Source organism: Oncorhynchus mykiss, chromosome 18 (assembly GCF_013265735.2).
Source record: "Oncorhynchus mykiss isolate Arlee chromosome 18, USDA_OmykA_1.1, whole genome shotgun sequence".
In the NCBI taxonomy this organism is placed as follows: Eukaryota; Metazoa; Chordata; class Actinopteri; order Salmoniformes; family Salmonidae; genus Oncorhynchus; species Oncorhynchus mykiss.
In genome coordinates this window covers 4,589,938-4,607,733 of record NC_048582.1, presented here as the reverse complement: position 1 = coordinate 4,607,733, position 17,796 = coordinate 4,589,938, and the positions used below count along the sequence as shown (strand labels likewise).

At 40.8% G+C, this 17,796-nt stretch overlaps 1 protein-coding gene across 1 annotated transcript in view; it reads left to right on the top strand.

Annotated features, from left to right (window-relative positions):
- The window catches only part of LOC110516275 (zinc finger protein 501), a 200,752-nt gene that overhangs the window by 176,823 nt on the left and 6,133 nt on the right, over nt 1-17,796 (top strand). Inside the window, exon 4 of the mRNA XM_036951223.1 lies at nt 6,414-6,665. Within this exon, the coding sequence (XP_036807118.1) occupies nt 6,414-6,665 (252 nt within the window). The remainder of the gene's footprint in view (nt 1-6,413; nt 6,666-17,796) is intronic.

Sequence of the window (17,796 nt, the reverse complement as noted above, 5' to 3'; positions counted from 1 at the left end):
CGTGGCCAGCTGGATTCGAACCCAGAATCTCCAGTGGCACAGACAGCACTGTGATGCAGTGCCTTAGACCACTGCGCCACTATTCCCTTCTTGAGCAATTCTCTATATTATATTATATTATATTATAGCCTAGCCCAATGTGTCCCAGAAGTAGCGATATAGTTTGGTCTCTTACTTTGAACAATATATATTTGAGGAAATAAGCACCTTGCTTGCTGGATATATACAATGTTCACAATGAATGGCGAGAGCTTCTCTGATGTGCTCCCATTGGCTGTGACCAACGTTGATGTTTATAATGAAATGTATTACGTCAGAATGCCCAATGTTCGAATGAAGAATTAAGGAACGTTTTCCTGTCAGTCTAATTTGCATAAACATTGTGATTGGATGATAGCGGTGAGGGTTATTTAATCAGGGTCAAATTCTCTGATCTCCTTGAGCTCATTATTGAGAAAATTTTCATATTCAAAGAGTGATGAAAGGCTAGTCTTTTTAGTAAATGACAAGGAGTGGCTAGGAATGACAAGGCGTGGCTAGGAATGACAAGGCGTGGCTAGGAGTGACAAGGCGTGGCTAGGAATGTGGAATGTTAGCCTGGGTATAAGTCTCTTTAGCTATGGTTCAATGACTCTCACCAGGAAGTGAGGTAACAGTAGAACTTTAAGAACCGTTGCCTTGGATACATCTATCATTACCTGATTCTAGATTCCATTTCAGACCTCAGCTCCCTCCCCCTCCCTAGATCCCACCTCCTCAGGGGGAACTGAAAGGAATACATGAAAGACCTGGGTGAAAGCAACATGGCGGAGGTTCCACACACCACACAGCCTATTGATTGTTGTTTCCACCTATCCTGTCCTTTCAGATCTGTGAACTGATAGAAGAGGGCGGGGCTAAGCGGCAGGGAGGGGAAGGGGCTGCAGTTTAAAGTTCCTGAATACTTGATCTACTGATGGTATGTCTGCTATGACAACGGGCTGTTCAGACTGTACTCGGGCCTGTACTGACATGTACTGGCTGTAGCTGTAGGGTTGCTTGAAGCCACAAGTTCCTCCACAGAGCAAGACTGATGACAGAACACTGTGGATATACAGTACCAGTCAAACGTTTTAGAACACTTACTCCTTCAAGGGTTTTTATTTATTTTTTACAATTTCTACATTGTAGGATAATAGTGAAGGCATCAAAACAATGAAATAACACATATGGAATCAGGAAGTAACCAAAAAAGTGTTAAACAAATATATTTTAGATTCTTTAAAGTAGCCACCCTTTGCCTTGATGACAGCTTTGCACACTCTTGGAATTCTCTCAACCAGCTTCATGAGGAAGTCACCTGGAATGCATTTCAATTAACAAGTGTGCCTTGTTAAAAGTTCATTTGTGGAATTTCTTTCCTTCTTAATGCATTTGAGTCAATCAGTTGTGTTGTAACGAGGTAGGGGTGGGATACAGAAGATAGCCCTATTTGATAAAATACCAAGTCCATATTATGACAAGAACAGCTCAAATAAGCAAAGAGAAACGACAGTCCATCATTACTTTAAGACATGAAGGTCAGTCCATCATTACTTTAAGACATGAAGGTCAGTCCATCATTACTATAAGACATGAAGGTCAGTCCATCATTACTTTAAGACATGAAGGTCAGTCCATCATTACTTTAAGACATGAAGGTCAGTCCATCATTACTTTAAGACATGAAGGTCAGTCCATCATTACTTTAAGACATGAAGGTCAGTCCATCATTACTTTAAGACATGAAGGTCAGTCCATCATTACTTTAAGACATGAAGGTCAGTCCATCATTACTTTAAGACATGAAGGTCAGTCAATACGGAACATTTGAAGAAGTGCAGTCGCAAAAAAACCATCAAGTGCTCTGATGAAACTGTCTCTCATCAGGACCGCCACAGGAAAGGAAGACCCAGAGTTACCTCTGCTGCAGAGGATAAGTTCATTAGAGTTAACTGTCTCTCATCAGGACCATCACAGGAAAGGAAGACCCAGAGTTACCTCTGCTGCAGAGGATAAGTTCATTAGAGTTAACTGTCTCTCATCAGAACCATCACAGGAAAGGAAGACCCAGAGTTACCTCTGCTGCAGAGAATAAGTTCATTAGAGGTAACTGCAGCTCAGATTGCAGGCCAAATAAATGTTTCACAGAGTTCAAGTAACAGACACATGTCCAACATCAACTGTTCAGAGGAGACTGTGTGAATCAGGCCTTCATGGTCAAATTGCTGCAAAGAAACCACTACTAAAGGACACCAATAATAAGAAGTGACTTGATTGGGCCAAGAAACACGAGCAATGGACATTAGACCGGTGGAAATTTGTCCTTTGGTCTGATGAGTCCAAATTTCAGATTTTTGCTTCCAGCCGCTGCCTCTTTGTGAGACGCAGAGTAGGTGACCGGATGATCTCCGTGGTTCCCACCGTGAAGCATGGAGGAGGTGGTGTGCTGGTGACACTGTCTGGGATTTATTTAGAATTCAAGGCACACTTAACCAGCATGGCTACCACAGCAAGGGATATTTGACCAAGAAGGGATATTTGACCAAGAAGGAGAATGGTGGAGTGCTGCATCAGATGACCTGGCCTCCACAATCACCCGACCTCAACCCAATTGAGATGGTTTGGGATAAATTGGACTACAGAGTGAAGGAAAAGCACCCAACAAGTGCTCAGCATATGTGGGAACTCATTCAAGACTGTTGGAAAAGCATTCCTCATGAAGCTGGTTGAGAGAATGCCAAGAGTGAGCAAAGCTGTCCTCAAGGTAGAAGGCGGCTACTTTGAAGAATCTAAAATCTATTTTGATTTGTTTAACACCATTTTGGTTACCGCATGTGTTATTTCATAGTTATGATGTCTTCACTATTATTCTACAAAGTACTAAATAGTTAAAAAAAAAAAAAAATACATATTTTTTTGAATAAGTAGGTGTGTCCAAACTTTTGATTGGTACTGTATATATGTATACATGTAACCGGCGCTGTGCTGCACCGCTGTCGCTCTGCGTTGTGTGTGGTTGATTGAGACTATAGACGTGGACTTTGGAGATCAGGTAGTTTTAATCAAGCAGAACTGACTCTCTGCATCCTGCATCTGCATCCAAAAAGAAATAAAACATTTGTAGAGCCACATTATGTTCTGCGAGTCGTCGCCTCTTTCTCTCATAGTGCATCAAAATTATTTTCGAATACAACAATGAGTACAGCCTCTCCTTATTATGCATCAACACGTGACATATTTTACATAGATAAAACCACATACCTGCATCCAAAAAGAAATAAAACATTTGTAGAGCCACATTATGTTCTGTGAATCGTCACCTCTTTCTACAACAGATGCACAATAGGAGAGGGTCTGGGATCATTCGAGGAGCTAGCCATCGTTCACACATACAATAAAATAGCCTGCTATTAACCACATGTTGAATTCAGAATATTGACATCATCCTAAAAATTACAATTACAAGTGCATCTTAACAATACCATCCACTTATGAGTAACCTCTAAATATACATCATTATTCATGAGCAAAACACTGTGTGTAGGACTTTGTGCTTAAAAGAATCGAACGTTTCTGAAGACGACAGAAAAAGGCGTGCCTACCTCTCTCAGTGCATCAAAAATAATTTGAGCACGAGCACGCCGGGCAAAACGTAAGTACACGCTCCCCTTCTCCCAGGATGCAGGCATGCATAATAACAGATCAACACGACATGTTAATATGTGAGGCTGGTGAAATTCACATAGTACTTTAACAACCGTCACATACACAAATATATATATATATTATACACTACATTAAATAAATATTTATACTTTGTACATTTAGAATGCATATAGCAGGACAGAAAAAATGGTCAAATTCACGCACTTATCATGAGAAAATCCCTGGTCATCCCTATTGTCTCTGATCTGGCGGGCTCACTAAACAGAGAACATCCCTGGTCATCCCTATTGCCTCTGATCTGGCGGGCTCACTAAACACAAATGTTTCGTTTGTAAATCATGTCTGAGTGTTGGAGTGTACCCCTGGTTATCCGTAAATGTAAAAAAAACAAGAAAATGGTGCCGTCTGGTTTGTTTAACATATGGAATTTGAAATGATTTATACTTAAGTATATTTTATCAAATACATTTACTTTTGATACTTAAGTATATTTAAAATCAAACACTTTTAGACTTTAACTCAAGCAGTATTTTACTGTGTGACTTCCCCTTGGAGAAATGTTCTATTAATTAAGGTATCTTTACTTTTACTCAAGATTGACAATTGGGTACTTTTTCCACCACTTGGGCCAGTAACCGAAAGGTTGCTGGATCGAATTCCGAGCTGACAAGGTCAACATCTCTCTCTCTGCCCCTGAACAAGGCAGTTAACCCACTGTTCCCCGTAGGCCGTCAGTGTAAATAAGAATTCGTTCTTATTAACTGACTTGCCTAGTTAAATAAAGGTTAAATAAAAATAAATGAATACAAATTATTATATTTGTATTTAAAATCACTTGGAGCTGATTTCCTGGTGTGTTTACAGTCTATTATGGTTATTTGTTTTGCTCATTAAAACTTGGGGGGCCAAATAAAACCACCCGTGAGCCGCCAGTTGGGGAAACGTGGTTTATACTTAATGTCCAGTTGGGGTGGTACTGCAACATATTGACCAACCGCCATTAAACCCGACCAAACAAGGACAAGTCCTGTTGCGCTGCGGGAGTCGGCGAACAGGAAGTTCCGGGCAGGCGTCAGCCATAATGAAAGCGTCAGAACTGTTCTCTGAAGACGATAGCTTTTATGTCCGTTTCAAATGTATTACTAACAGGTATGTCATTGCACGTTTAAACTTTATAATATCGAAATAACATGTCAGGTCACAAATCCGTCAAGTTATTATCGCGTTTGTTAATAAAGGTTTGTGAAGAACGTGCTAAAAAATATAATGTTAGTCATATAGTTAGCTAGCTGACAGACTTTGGGGTTTTCAGAGTTTAATAATTTACCTTATTTCGTCAACGTAATTTCATAAAGAATCAATTGATTTGAGATTTGTGAGTTCGTTTGACATGTTTATTATTCTGATTATTTCCATATGTTTATGAGCTGGTAAAATGGCGGCGCCTCTCGGTCTGAGTCAATAGACTTGCAGGCTGTGCGGCTGCACCAGAGAGACAGTTTCAGGGTTGTTTTACTGTTTACAAGCAGAATGTCATGTTCATCTGATTTCTACATGTCACTGTAACAATATTCAGACACATTCAGTTGTTTCTATATTTATCGATAGTAGTTACTATGGTGTGAATGGGAAATACAATCGTTTTTTTTGTGGGTGAAATAAGTAGAAAATGGTGCATAGTTCTGCTTCAAACAAACTGCAACCTTTTATTAAACGTTTATTTATGTGAATTTAGGTCGTCTACTATATATTAACTGCACTTAGGGAGTGAACATTATTTACAATAAGGTCCTCTGAAAGCAAAATGGATGGCCATCCCGTCAACAAAATATATATTGAACCCCCCTGAATGCTTGCTTTTGGACATTGTCTTCAATAAAAGAGGCCTGGTGTGTGGAGGAATAGTATATTTTTGGGGGACTAGGCCTAATCAACAATAAAATCACAGCACAGCCATTGGTTATACAGCATTAAACACGTTTGGGATTAACATGTGTGGGTTGGAATAACCTTTCCCAGTATTTACACCATCCCAGCAACTATCATAGAAATACAGTATAACTTTGCTCTGTGCTTCCTCCCAGCATGCACTTGGTATTCTATAGGCTATGGATCATTTGATTGGCATCACATTAAATAGCCTATAGTCCCACTTGATATTGTCCAGCAGAGAATCAGAGATGAGGGGAGGCATATAAGGCCAGAGGGGGTTTGTGATATAGCCAATATACCACGGATAAGGGCTGTTGTGGAGGGCCTGGATACAGAATTATTGCTATTATAAACGGGTTACCAATGTAATTAGAACAGTAAAAAGGAATGTTTTGTCATACCCGTGGTATATGGTCTAATATGCCATGGCTGTCAGCCAATCAGTGTTAAGGGCACAAACCATCCATCAATTACAAATGACATGACCCCCTTCTGGACTAGATTAAAACAATACTAAACCCTCCCCTTGACTGAGATTGAAAAAGCATAACCTTCATTTTCCTCCAGGTAACCATTCTGTACATTTAGATTCTGTACATTTATCTCTTACGTTGGGTCATTTAAAGTGTGAACTTTATGTCTAATATGAATTAATGTTTTGTTCTCAATGTTTAACTACCTGATCTGTTGAAATGAGATGATTGAACAAGAAAAAATAAATTTTTAGAGAATATAGAAAGCGCCAGAACTGTTAAGAAAATAACTCTTGTGTCCATTTGTCTTTATTACTACAGACCGACTCAGATTAAGTCTGAGGCCGTTAACGTCAACAGTGAGGACAAACCCAGCCTGTCTCTCTCCTTCCACACTGAGTAGAAACCTACAGTCACTGGGTCCTGATTGTGACAGTGGAGCCCAGTTTGTACTGCAGGATCCAGAGATGGCATCAGTGAAGATGGAAGACTGCAGTCAAACACTGGAGCTGAATGTCAACATTAAAGATGAAGAAGAAGAGGAGGAGAAGATTAGGACAACTGTTAGTCATGGTAACAGCAGGTTATATCTATCTATAAGTTATCTTCATAAATTAGACCTTAACTTATGACCAGTCTATTGATAGGTTGACTTCTGTAATTCTGACATCAAACATCCCTGAACAACTGGGCTGTCTGGAGTGATCAGAGAGGAGACTAAAGAAGTGAAGTAGACAAACTGCCAGTTTTTTAAAGTTCTATGAAATGAGTCTATGTAGTTACTAACCCTTGTGATAGTGAGTGGAGGATGATATGAAATGAGTCTGTGTAGTTACTAACCCTTGTGATAGTGAGTGGACGATGATTATGGATAATTATTTTCACTCCTTTTGCCTTCGACTGTTCGGGCCAATTCCAGATATTTAGGGAAATACACTGAAATTCCAGTTCTCTTCAATGATTTTCATTTAGGAAAATGTGGAATTGGAAATTGGTTTACTTTCTGAATTGACTGTTATTTAAAAGGAATTGACCCCAACCCAGACTCTTACCCACTTTTAGAATAGTTTTACTCCCCTGTATTGTGCAGCCTACTGACATGAATACATACACTACCAGCCTACTGATATGAATACATATGTCACCCTGTACAGACAGAAGAGGACCGGCCACCCCACATAGCCTGGTTCCTCTCTAGGTTTCTTCCTAGGTTCTGGCCTTTCTAGGGAGTTATTTTATTAGCCACTGTGCTTCTACATCTACATTGCTTGCTCTTTGGGGTTTTAGACTGGGTTTCTGTAAAGCACGTATACATGTCAAATGTATTTTATGATACACTTTTTACATCAGCAGTTGTCACAAAGTGCTTTACAGAAACCCAGCCTAAAACCTCAAAGAGCAAGCAATGCAGATGTAGCTTCATAAAATACATTTGACATGAAAATCAAACCAACTGACTGGTTCTTCTGATGTTGTTCACACAGGAGACCATGTTGAGACATTCTCTACAGCCAGAGAGCAACAGCAGGAAGATCACAGAGCTAAGAGGTCTCACCACTGCCCACATTGTGAGGAGATTTTCCCAATTATATCAAAGCTAAAAACACACCTAAAAATACACACAGGAGAGAATCTGTATTCCTGTACTGACTGTGGGAAGAGATTCACAACATCAAGGGCTCTGACACTTCATCAGAGAGTGCACACAGGAGAGAAACCTTACTACTGCTCGTACTGTGGGCAGAGTTACTCTCAACAGAGCAACTTCAAAAAACACCAACGTCTACACACAGGAGAGAAGCCTTACTCCTGCTGTGACTGTGGAAAATGCTTTACAACATCATCTGAGCTAACAGTTCATCAGAGAACACACACTGGAGAAAAGCCTTACATCTGTTCTGACTGTGGGAAGAGTTTCTCCCACCTGTGTAACTTTAAAGCACACCAACGTATACATTCAGGAGAGAAGCCATACTCTTGCTCTGACTGTGGGAAGAGTTTCTCCCGATTGTATACCTTAAAATCACATGGACGTACCCATACAGGAAAGAAGCCTTACTCCTGTTCTGACTGTAGGAAGAGTTTTTCTCACCAGGGTAGCTTTAAAGCACACCAACGTATACATACAGGAGAGAAGCCATACTCTTGCTCTGACTGTGGGAAGAGTTTCTCTCAACAGAGCAACTTAAAAACACACCGACGTATACACACAGGAGAGAAGCCTTACTACTGCTCTGACTGTGGGAAGAGTTTCTCTCAAGAGAGCAACTTAAAAACACACCAACGTAAACACAAAGGAGAGAAGCCTTACATCTGCTCTGTCTGTGGGAAGAGTTTCTCTCTACAGAACCAATTAAAAACACACCAACGTATACATAAAGGAGAGAAGCCTCGTCAGTTCTCTCAGACCAGCTGAGATTAAAATTGAGTGATGGAGTGATTTTTATCTGATTGCTCGACTTGGACTGAAATAAGTGCCGGCACTTTATATTTAGCTTCCACAATACTTTTGAGCTCATCTATAACAGGAACAGGAGCTCAAGCAGTAGAACATTTGAGGGCCTGGTACTCCGCTCTGTTAAGTTCCTGCCCAAGTCAAGCGCCGGAACTCACAACATGTATCAGATAGAGATGGTGTGATGATCAGTCACCATTAGTTTGGGTGGGGGGGGGGTTGGTTTTTACTACATAGTTATTTGTTTAATGATACACAGCCTCTGAAACACCTACATGTGTTTATTAAATTGTCTTTTAAAACTAGGTTAGTTATTATAGTTATTCATCATCAATGTGTTTATTAAATTGTCTTTTAAAACTAGGTTAGTTATTTTAGTTACTGATCATGAATGTGTTTGGATAAATACATCCAGTGACGTTACTAGTCCTGGGCTTTCGGGGGCTTCAGCCCCGGATGTTTTAGGCCCCAAACTTTGGATGGTAAAAAAATATATACTGTGTATCTGTAAAGTATTCAGACCCCTTCCCTTTTTCATTTTTTTTTTTACATCCTCATTCTAAAGTTTGATAGTGAAATTTCTTGCACATTTATTAAAAATAATAAAAAAACAGAAACCTTGTTTACATAAGTATTTAGACCCTTTTCTATGAGACTTGAAGTTGAGCTCAGGTGCATCCCTTTTCCGTTGATCATCTTTTAAATGTTTCTACAACTTGATTGGAGGCCACCTGTGGTAAAATCAATTGATCGGACATGATTTGGAAATGCACACACCTGTCCATATAAGGTCCCACAGTTGCCGGTGCATGTCAGAGCAAACACCAAGCCATGAGGTCAAAGGAATTGTCAGTAGATCCTGAAACAAGATTACGTTGAGGCATGTATCTGGGGAAGGGTACCAAAACATTTCTGCAGCAAAGAAGGTAACCAAGAACACAGTGGCCTCCATCATTCTTCATTGGAAGAAGTTTGGAACCACCAAGACACTTCCTAGAGTTGGCCGCCTGTCCAAATTGAGCAATCGATGGTCACTCTGACAGAGCTCCAGAGTTCCTCTGTGGAGATGGGAGAATCTTCCAGAAGGACAACCATCTCTGCAGCACTCCACCATTCCGGCCTTTATGGTAGAGTGGCCAGACGGAAGCCACTCTTCAGTAAAAGGCACATGACAGCCTGCTTGGAGTTTGCCAAAAGGCACCTAAAGGACTCTCTGACCATGAGAAACAAGATTCTCTGGTCTGATGAAACCAAGATTGAACTCTTTGGCCTGAATACCAAGTGTCACGTCTGGAGGAAACCTGTCACCATGCCTACGGTAAAGCATGGTGGTGGTAGTATCATGCTGTGGGGATGTTTTTCAGCGGCAGGGACTAGGAAACTAGTCAAGATTGAGGGAAAGGTGAACGGAGCAAATTGTAGAGAGATCCTTGATGAAAACCTGTTCCATAGCACTCAGGACCACAACGACCCTAAGCACACAGCCAAGACAATGCAGGAGTAAATTCGGTACAAGTCTCTGAATGTCCTTGTGTGGCCCAGCCAGAGCCTGGACTTGAACCAGATTGAACATCTCTGGAGAGACCTGAAACTAGCTGTGCAGTGACGCTCCCCATCCAACCTGACAGAGTTTGAGAGGATCTGCAGAGAAGAATGGGAGAAACTCCTCAAATACAGGTTTGCCAAGCTTGTAGCATCATACCCAAGAAGACTCGAGTCTGTAATCACTGCCAAACATGCTTCAACAAAGTATTAAGTAAAGGGTCTGAATACTTATGTGAATGCAATATTTGAGTTTTTAAACCCCCCCCCCCAAAAAAATAAAAATAAACTGTTTTTGCTTTGTCATTATGGCGTATCGTGTGTCGCTTGATGAGGGGGAAAAAACTGTCCAGTCACCTGGAAAGATCCTCATCCATCTACCACCACTACCAAACTTTGAACCAGCTGCTAAACAAGGTAGCGAATCAGGAGAAAAGGATAATAAAATGTATTCAGACCTGGAAATAGGAGTTTCCTTTCACATGATACAGAGGGAGAACTAATGTACAGGATTCCCCATTTGCACGTAAGTTGTTGAATAGTTTAAACTGTGGTAGTGAATGTTGATTTTTTTTTTTAGTAACCCATTATCGACTGACAGGTTCAGGTTGTCTCACTACACTGAACAAAAATATAAAACTCCACATGTAAAGTGTTGGTCCCACATTTCATGAGCTGAAATAAATAAAAAAATCCCAGAAATGTTCCAAATACACAAAAAGCTTATTTCTCTCAAATGTTGTGCGCAAATTCGTTTACATCCATGTTAATGAGCATTTCTCCTTTGCCATGATAATCCATCCACAGGTGTGGCATATCAAGAAGCTGATTAAACAGCATGATCATTACACTGGTGCACCTTGTGCTTTGGACAATAAAACGCTACTTTATTAAAATGTGCAGTTTTGTCACAACACAATGCCACAGATGTCTCACAAGGTTTGTGGTTGGCTTGCTGACTGCAAGAATGTCCACCAGAGCTGTTTCCAGATAATTTTATGTTAATTTCTCTACCATAAGCCGTCTCCAGTCTCATTTTCAGAGAATTTGGCAGTTTGTCCAACCGGCCTCACAACCGCAGACCACATACCAGCCCACGACCTCCACATCCGGCTTCTTCACCTATGGGTGAAGGGGGTTGCTGAGGAGTATTTCTGCCTGTAATAAAGCAATTTTGTGGGGAAAAACTTATTCTGATTGACTGGGTCTGGCTCCCAAGTGGGTGGGCCTTTGCCCTCCAAGGCTGCATCCCTGCCCAATCATGTGAAATTCATAGATTAGGGCCTAATTAATTACATTGAAATAGACTGATTTCCATATATATTAACCCAGCAAAAAAATAAACGTCCCTTTTTCAGGACCCTGTCTTTCAGATATAATTTGTAAAAATCGAAATAACTTCACAGATCTTCATTGTAAAGGGTTTAAACCCTGTTTCCCATGCTTGGTCAATGAACCATAAACAATTAATGAACATGCACCTGTGGAACGGTCGTTAAGACAAGAACAGCTTAAGCAATTAACGTCACAGTTATGAAAGCTTAGGACACTAAAGAGGCCTTTCTACTGACTCTGAAAAACACCAAAAGAAAGATGCCCAGGGTCCCTGCTCATCTGCATGAATGTGCCTTAGGCATGCTGCAAGGACTGCAGATGTGGCCAGGACAATAAATTGCAATGTCCGTACTGTGAAATGCCTAAGACAGTGCTACAGGGAGACAAGACAGGCAGCGGATCGTCCTCGCAGTGGCAGACCATGTGTAACAACACCTGCACAGGATCGGTACATCCAAACATCACACCTGCGGGACAGGTACAGGATGGCAACAACAACTGTCCAAGTTACACCAGGAAGGCACAATCCCTCCATCAGTGCTCAGACTGTCCACAATAACCTGAGAGAGGCTGGACTGAGGGCTTATAGGCCTGTTGTAAGGCAGGTCCTCACCAGACATCACCAGCAACAACGTCGCCTATGGGCACATACTCACTGTTGCTGGACCAGACAGGACTGGCAAAAAAGTGCTCTTCACTGACGAGTCGCGGTTTTGTCTCACCACGGATTCACATTTATCGTCAAAGGAATGAGCGTTACACCAAGGCCTGTACTCTGTCTGGAGTGGAATCGATTTGGAGGTGAAGGGTCCGTCATGGTCTAGGGCGGTGTGTCAGCATCACCGTACTGATTTTGTTGTCATTGCAGGCAATCTCAACGCTGTGCGTTACAGGGAAGACATCCTCCTCCCTCATGTGGTACCCTTCCTGCAGGCTCATCCTGACATGACCCTCCAGCATGACAATGCCACCAGCGATACTGTTCATTCTGTGCACGATTTTTGCAAGTGGAGGAATGTCAGTGTTCTTGCATGGCCAGGGAAGAGCCCGGTTCTCAATCCCATTGAGCATGTCTGGGACTTGTTGGATCGGAGGGTGAGAGCTAGGGCCATTCCCCCCAGAAATGTCTGGGAACTTGCAGGTGCCTTGGTGGAAGAGTGGGGTAACATCTCACAGCAAGAACTGGCAAATCTGGTGCAGTCCATGAGGAGGAGATGCACTGCAGTACTTAATGCAGCTGGTGGCCACACCAGATACTGACTGTTACTTTTGATTTTGACCCCCCCCCCCCCCCTCTTTATACAGGGACACATTATTCCATTTTTGTTAGTCACATGCCTGTGGAACTTGTTCAGTTTATGTCTCAGTTGAAACTCATGTTCATACAAATATTTACACATGTTAAGTTTGCTGAAAATAAACGCAGTTGACAGTGAGAGGATTTTTCTTTTTTTTCGCAGAGTTTATGTGTGTATATACAGTGGGGCAAAAAAGTATTTAGTCAGCCACATATTGTGCAAGTTCTCCCACTTAAAAAGATGAGAGAGGCCTGTAATTTTCATCATAGGTACACTTCAACTATGACAGACCAAATTAGAAAAAAAATCCAAAAATCACATTGTAGGATTTTTAATGAATTTATTTGCAAATTATGGTGGAAAATAAGTATTTGGTCACCTACAAAGAAGCAAGATTTCTGGGAGCAATTTCCAAACGCCTGAAGGTACCACGTTCATCTGTACAAGCAATAGTACGCAAGTATAAACACCTTGGGACCACGCAGCGTTCTGTCTCCTAGAGATGAATGTACTTTTGTGCGAAAAGTGCAAATCAATCCCAGAACAACAGCAAAGGACCTTGTGAAGATGCTGGAGGAAACAGGTACAAAAGTATCTATTTCCACAGTTAAACAAGTCCTATATCGACATAAACTGAAAGGTCGCTCAGCAAGGAAGAAGCCACTGCTCCAAAACTGACATAAAAAAGCCAGACTACGGTTTGCAACTGCAAATGGGGACAAAGATTGTAATTTTTGGAGAAATGTCCTCTGGTCTGATGAAACAAAATAGAACTGTTTGGCCATAATGGCCATTATTATGTTTGGAGGAAAAGGGGGGAGGGGTTGCAAGCTGAAGAACACCATCCCAACCGTGAAGCACGGGGGTGGCGGCATAATGTTGTTGGGGTGCTTTGCTGCAGGAGGGACTGGTGCACTTCACAAAATAGATGGCATCATGAGGATGGAAATTTATGTGGATATATTGAAGCAACATCTCAAGACATCAGTTAAAGTTAAAGCTTGGTCGCAAATGGGTCTTCCAAATGGACCCCAAGCATACTTCCAGTTGTGGCAAAATGGCTTAAGGACAACAAAGTCAAGGTATTGGAGTGGCCATCACAAAGCCCTGACCTCAAGCCCTGACCTCAATCCTATAGAACATTTGTGGGCAGAACTGAAAAAGTGTGTGCGAGCAAGGAGGCCTACAAACCTGACTCAGTTACACCAGCTCTGTCAGGAGGAATGGGCCAAAATTCACCCAACTTATTGTGGGAAGCTTGTGGAAGGCCACCTGAAACGTTTTACCCAAGTTAAACAATTTAAAGGCAATGCTACCAAATACTAATTGAGTGCATGTAAACTTCTGACCCACTGGGAATGTGATGAAAGAAATAAAAGCTGAAGTAAATCATTGTCTCTGCTATTATTCTGACATTTCACATTCTTAAAAATAAAGTGATGATCCTAACTGACCTAAGACAGGGAATTTTTACCAGAATTACATGTTAGGAATTGTGAAAAACTGAGTTCAAATGTATTTGGCTAAGCTGTATGTAAACTTCCGAATTCAACTGTATATATATATTAATAGTCGGGAAACAGGAAGTTCCGGGCAGGCTCCGGACACAATGAAGTCTGTGGAATTGTTCTCTGAAGACAGTAGCGGTTGTGTCCGTTTCAGAAGTATTAACTAAAGGTATGCAATAGCACGTTTAAACGCTCTAATATCGAAAGAACATGTCGTAACATGTAAGGTAACAAATCCGTCAAGGTATTATCGCGTTTGTTAAAGGTTTTATGACGTTTTAGTTTTGTGCTACACCGAGTGAGTGAAGAACGTGATTAAATATAATTTTAGAAGTCACATTTAGCAAGCTAAGTTTAGACTTTGGGTTTGTCAGAGTGAATGGATGTACATTATTTCGTTAATCTAATTTCATAAAGAATCAATTGATTTGAGATTTGTGAGTCCGTTTGACATGTTTATTATTCTGATTATTTCCATATGTTTATGAGCTGGTAAAATGGCGGCGCCTCTCGGTCTGAGTCAATAGACTTGCAGGCTGTGCGGCTGCACCAGAGAGACAGTTTTAGGGTTGTTTTACTGTTTACAAGCAGAATGTCATGTTCGTCTGATTTCTACATGTCACTGTAACAATATTCAGACACATTCAGTTGTTTCTATATTTATCTATAGTTGTCACTATGTGAGTGAAATAGTGGAAAATAGTACATAGTTATGCCTCAAACTGCAACCTTGTATTAATTGTTTATTTAGTCATTTATGCATTAACGTGGATTTTAGGAAGTCTGCTATAGCTTATCTGCACGTAGAGTGAACATGTTTAATAAGGGTTACATGGAGAAAATATCTGAAAGGAAAATGGAGGCCGTCCTGTCAGCAAAATCTATCAGACATAAACCGTCCCTGAACGCTTGAAAATAAGACGCTCTCTTTATACCCCAAAATAACGATTAAAACAAGATGGATAGTAGAGAACATGTCTACCGTTTACCAACACTTCTTGGACAGACCAGAGCCTTTAGATATGAACTTTATTAACTGTTCTTCGTCCTGTAAGCGTTGCATGGCAACGCAGGAATTCTGATCGCGTTCAGGGCTGCGGGACAGAAGGTCGTGGGTTCGCAGACCACCGTGAACAAGAGTGTGGATAGATCTATTTTATGGTGAAAGCATTCCATGAATCTATCATCGTATTTGCAGGTCTGAGGGGAAGAAAAAGCCTTTTATAAACATTTCATACAAGTCTACGTCATTTTACGTATTAGCCAAATGTTTTTTATTACCACACAGGCTAAGAATGGATAAAGGCCTATGTGTTTATCTCCATATTTCTCCAATGCCAAATCAGTGTTTCTTGTTTGCAACGAAATTGTCCCGGTTTGCAAATAACTAAATCTGAGACCATCTGACATGATTGGTGGGTGGGAGGTGGGGGCGGGAGGTCCAGTATAAACACAAACTCACTTCCTTGACAACAGCTCTGCTCCGTTAAGCGCTAGAAGTATAAAAGCCCGGATGTCTGCTGAGGATGCATCTGCAGTCAGATATCGGATTGACCATCCAGTCTTTTAGCAGAGAAATGTAAATCTCTAACTGCTGGCTACTCTCATTCTGTGTCTTTAACCCAACAAGCATTTCCCTAAAAGCTGTCTGATACCAAAAAAAGGCAATACCGATTAATCGGCCGATTTTTAATTAAAAAAAAAATTATTATTTGTAAAAATGACAATTACAACAATACTGAATGAACACTTATTTTAACTTAATACAATACATCAATAAAATCAATTTAGCCTCAAATAAATAATGAAACATGTTCAATTTGGTTTAAATAATGCAAAAACAAAGTGTTGGAGAAGAAAGTAAAAGTGCAATATGTGCCATGTAAGAAAGCTAACGTTTCAGTTCCTTGCTCAGAACATGAGAACATATGAAAGCTGGTGGTTCCTTTTAACATGAGTCTTCAATATTCCCAGGTAAGATGTTTTAGGTTGTAGTTATTATAGGACAATTTCTCTCTATACCATTTGTATTTCATTAACCTTTGACTATTGGATGTTCTTATAGGCACTTTAGTATTACCAGTGTAACTATAGCTTCCGTCCCTCTCCTCGCTGCTCCCTGGGCTCGATCCAGGAACACAACTACAACAGCCACCCTTGAAGCAGCGTTACCCATGCAGAGCAAGGGGAACAACCACTCCAAGTCTCAGAGCGATTGACGTTGGAAACGCTATTAGCGCGCACCCCGCTAACTAGCTAGCCATTTCACATCGGTTACACCAGCCTCATCTCGGGAGTTGATAGGCTTGAAGTCATAAACAGTGCAATGCTTGACGCACAACGAAGAGCTGCTGGCAAACGCAGTAAAGTGCTGTTTGAATGAATGCTTACGAGCCTGCTGCTGCCTACCACCGCGCAGTCAGACTGCTCTATCAAATCATAGACTTAGTTCTGACATAATAACACACAGAAATACGAGCCTTAGGTCATTAATATGGTCGAATCCGGAAACTATCATCTCGAAAACAAGATGTTTATTCTTTCAGTGAAATACGGAACCGTTCCGTATTTTATCTAACGGGTGGCATCCATATTCCTGTTACATTGCACAACATTCAATGTTATGTCATAATTACCTAAAATTCCCAAACTGTTGCATATACACTGACTGCGTGCAATGAACACAAGAGAAGTGACACAATTTCACCTGGTTAATATTGCCTGCTAACCTGGATTTCTTTTAGCTAAATATGCAGGGTTAAAAATATATACTTCTGTGTAATGATTTTAAGAAAGGCATTGATGTTTATGGTAAGATACACATTGGCGCAATGATACGCACCGCATCGATTGTATGCAACTCAGGACACGCTAGATAAACTAGTAATATCATCAACCATGTGTAGTTGACTAGTGATTATGATTGATTGTTTTTTTATAAGATAAGTTTAATGCTAGCTAGCAACTTACCTTGACTTACTGCATTCGAGTAACAGGCAGGCTCCTCATGGAGTGCAATGGAGTGCAATGAGAGGCAGGTGGTTAGAACGTTGAACTAGTTGCAAGATTGAATCCCCCGAGCTGACAAGGTGAAAATCTGTCGTTCTGCCCCTGAACGAGGCAGTTAACCCACCGTTCCCTGGTATGCCGCCATTGAAAATAAGAATGTGTTCTTAACTGACTTGCCTGGTTAAATAAAGTTGTAAAAAAAAAAAAAAAAAGTAGGCCAAACCAAAAATACCGATTTCCGATTGTTATGAAAACTTGAAATCGGCCCTAATTAATCGGCCATTCCGATGAATCGGTCGACCTCCAGTTTAAACATCTTCTATTGTACAGAAAGTAAATAGCTTAATAAATTGGTAGTGACAGAATTAGATTACAAGTCTTTTTTTGTTTGTCTCCTGGGCTATAGAAGGTTGTAGCTCAGCCTCTGAATGTCAAGGAAACAACGTAACTTCTTCCCTGGTTATTTTACAGCTTGTTTCTAGCGTAAAGCAGCGCTGACCAAAAACACTGTTATAGATCTCTTTATATAATCGGATCAGTTTTATTTTCTTCATGTT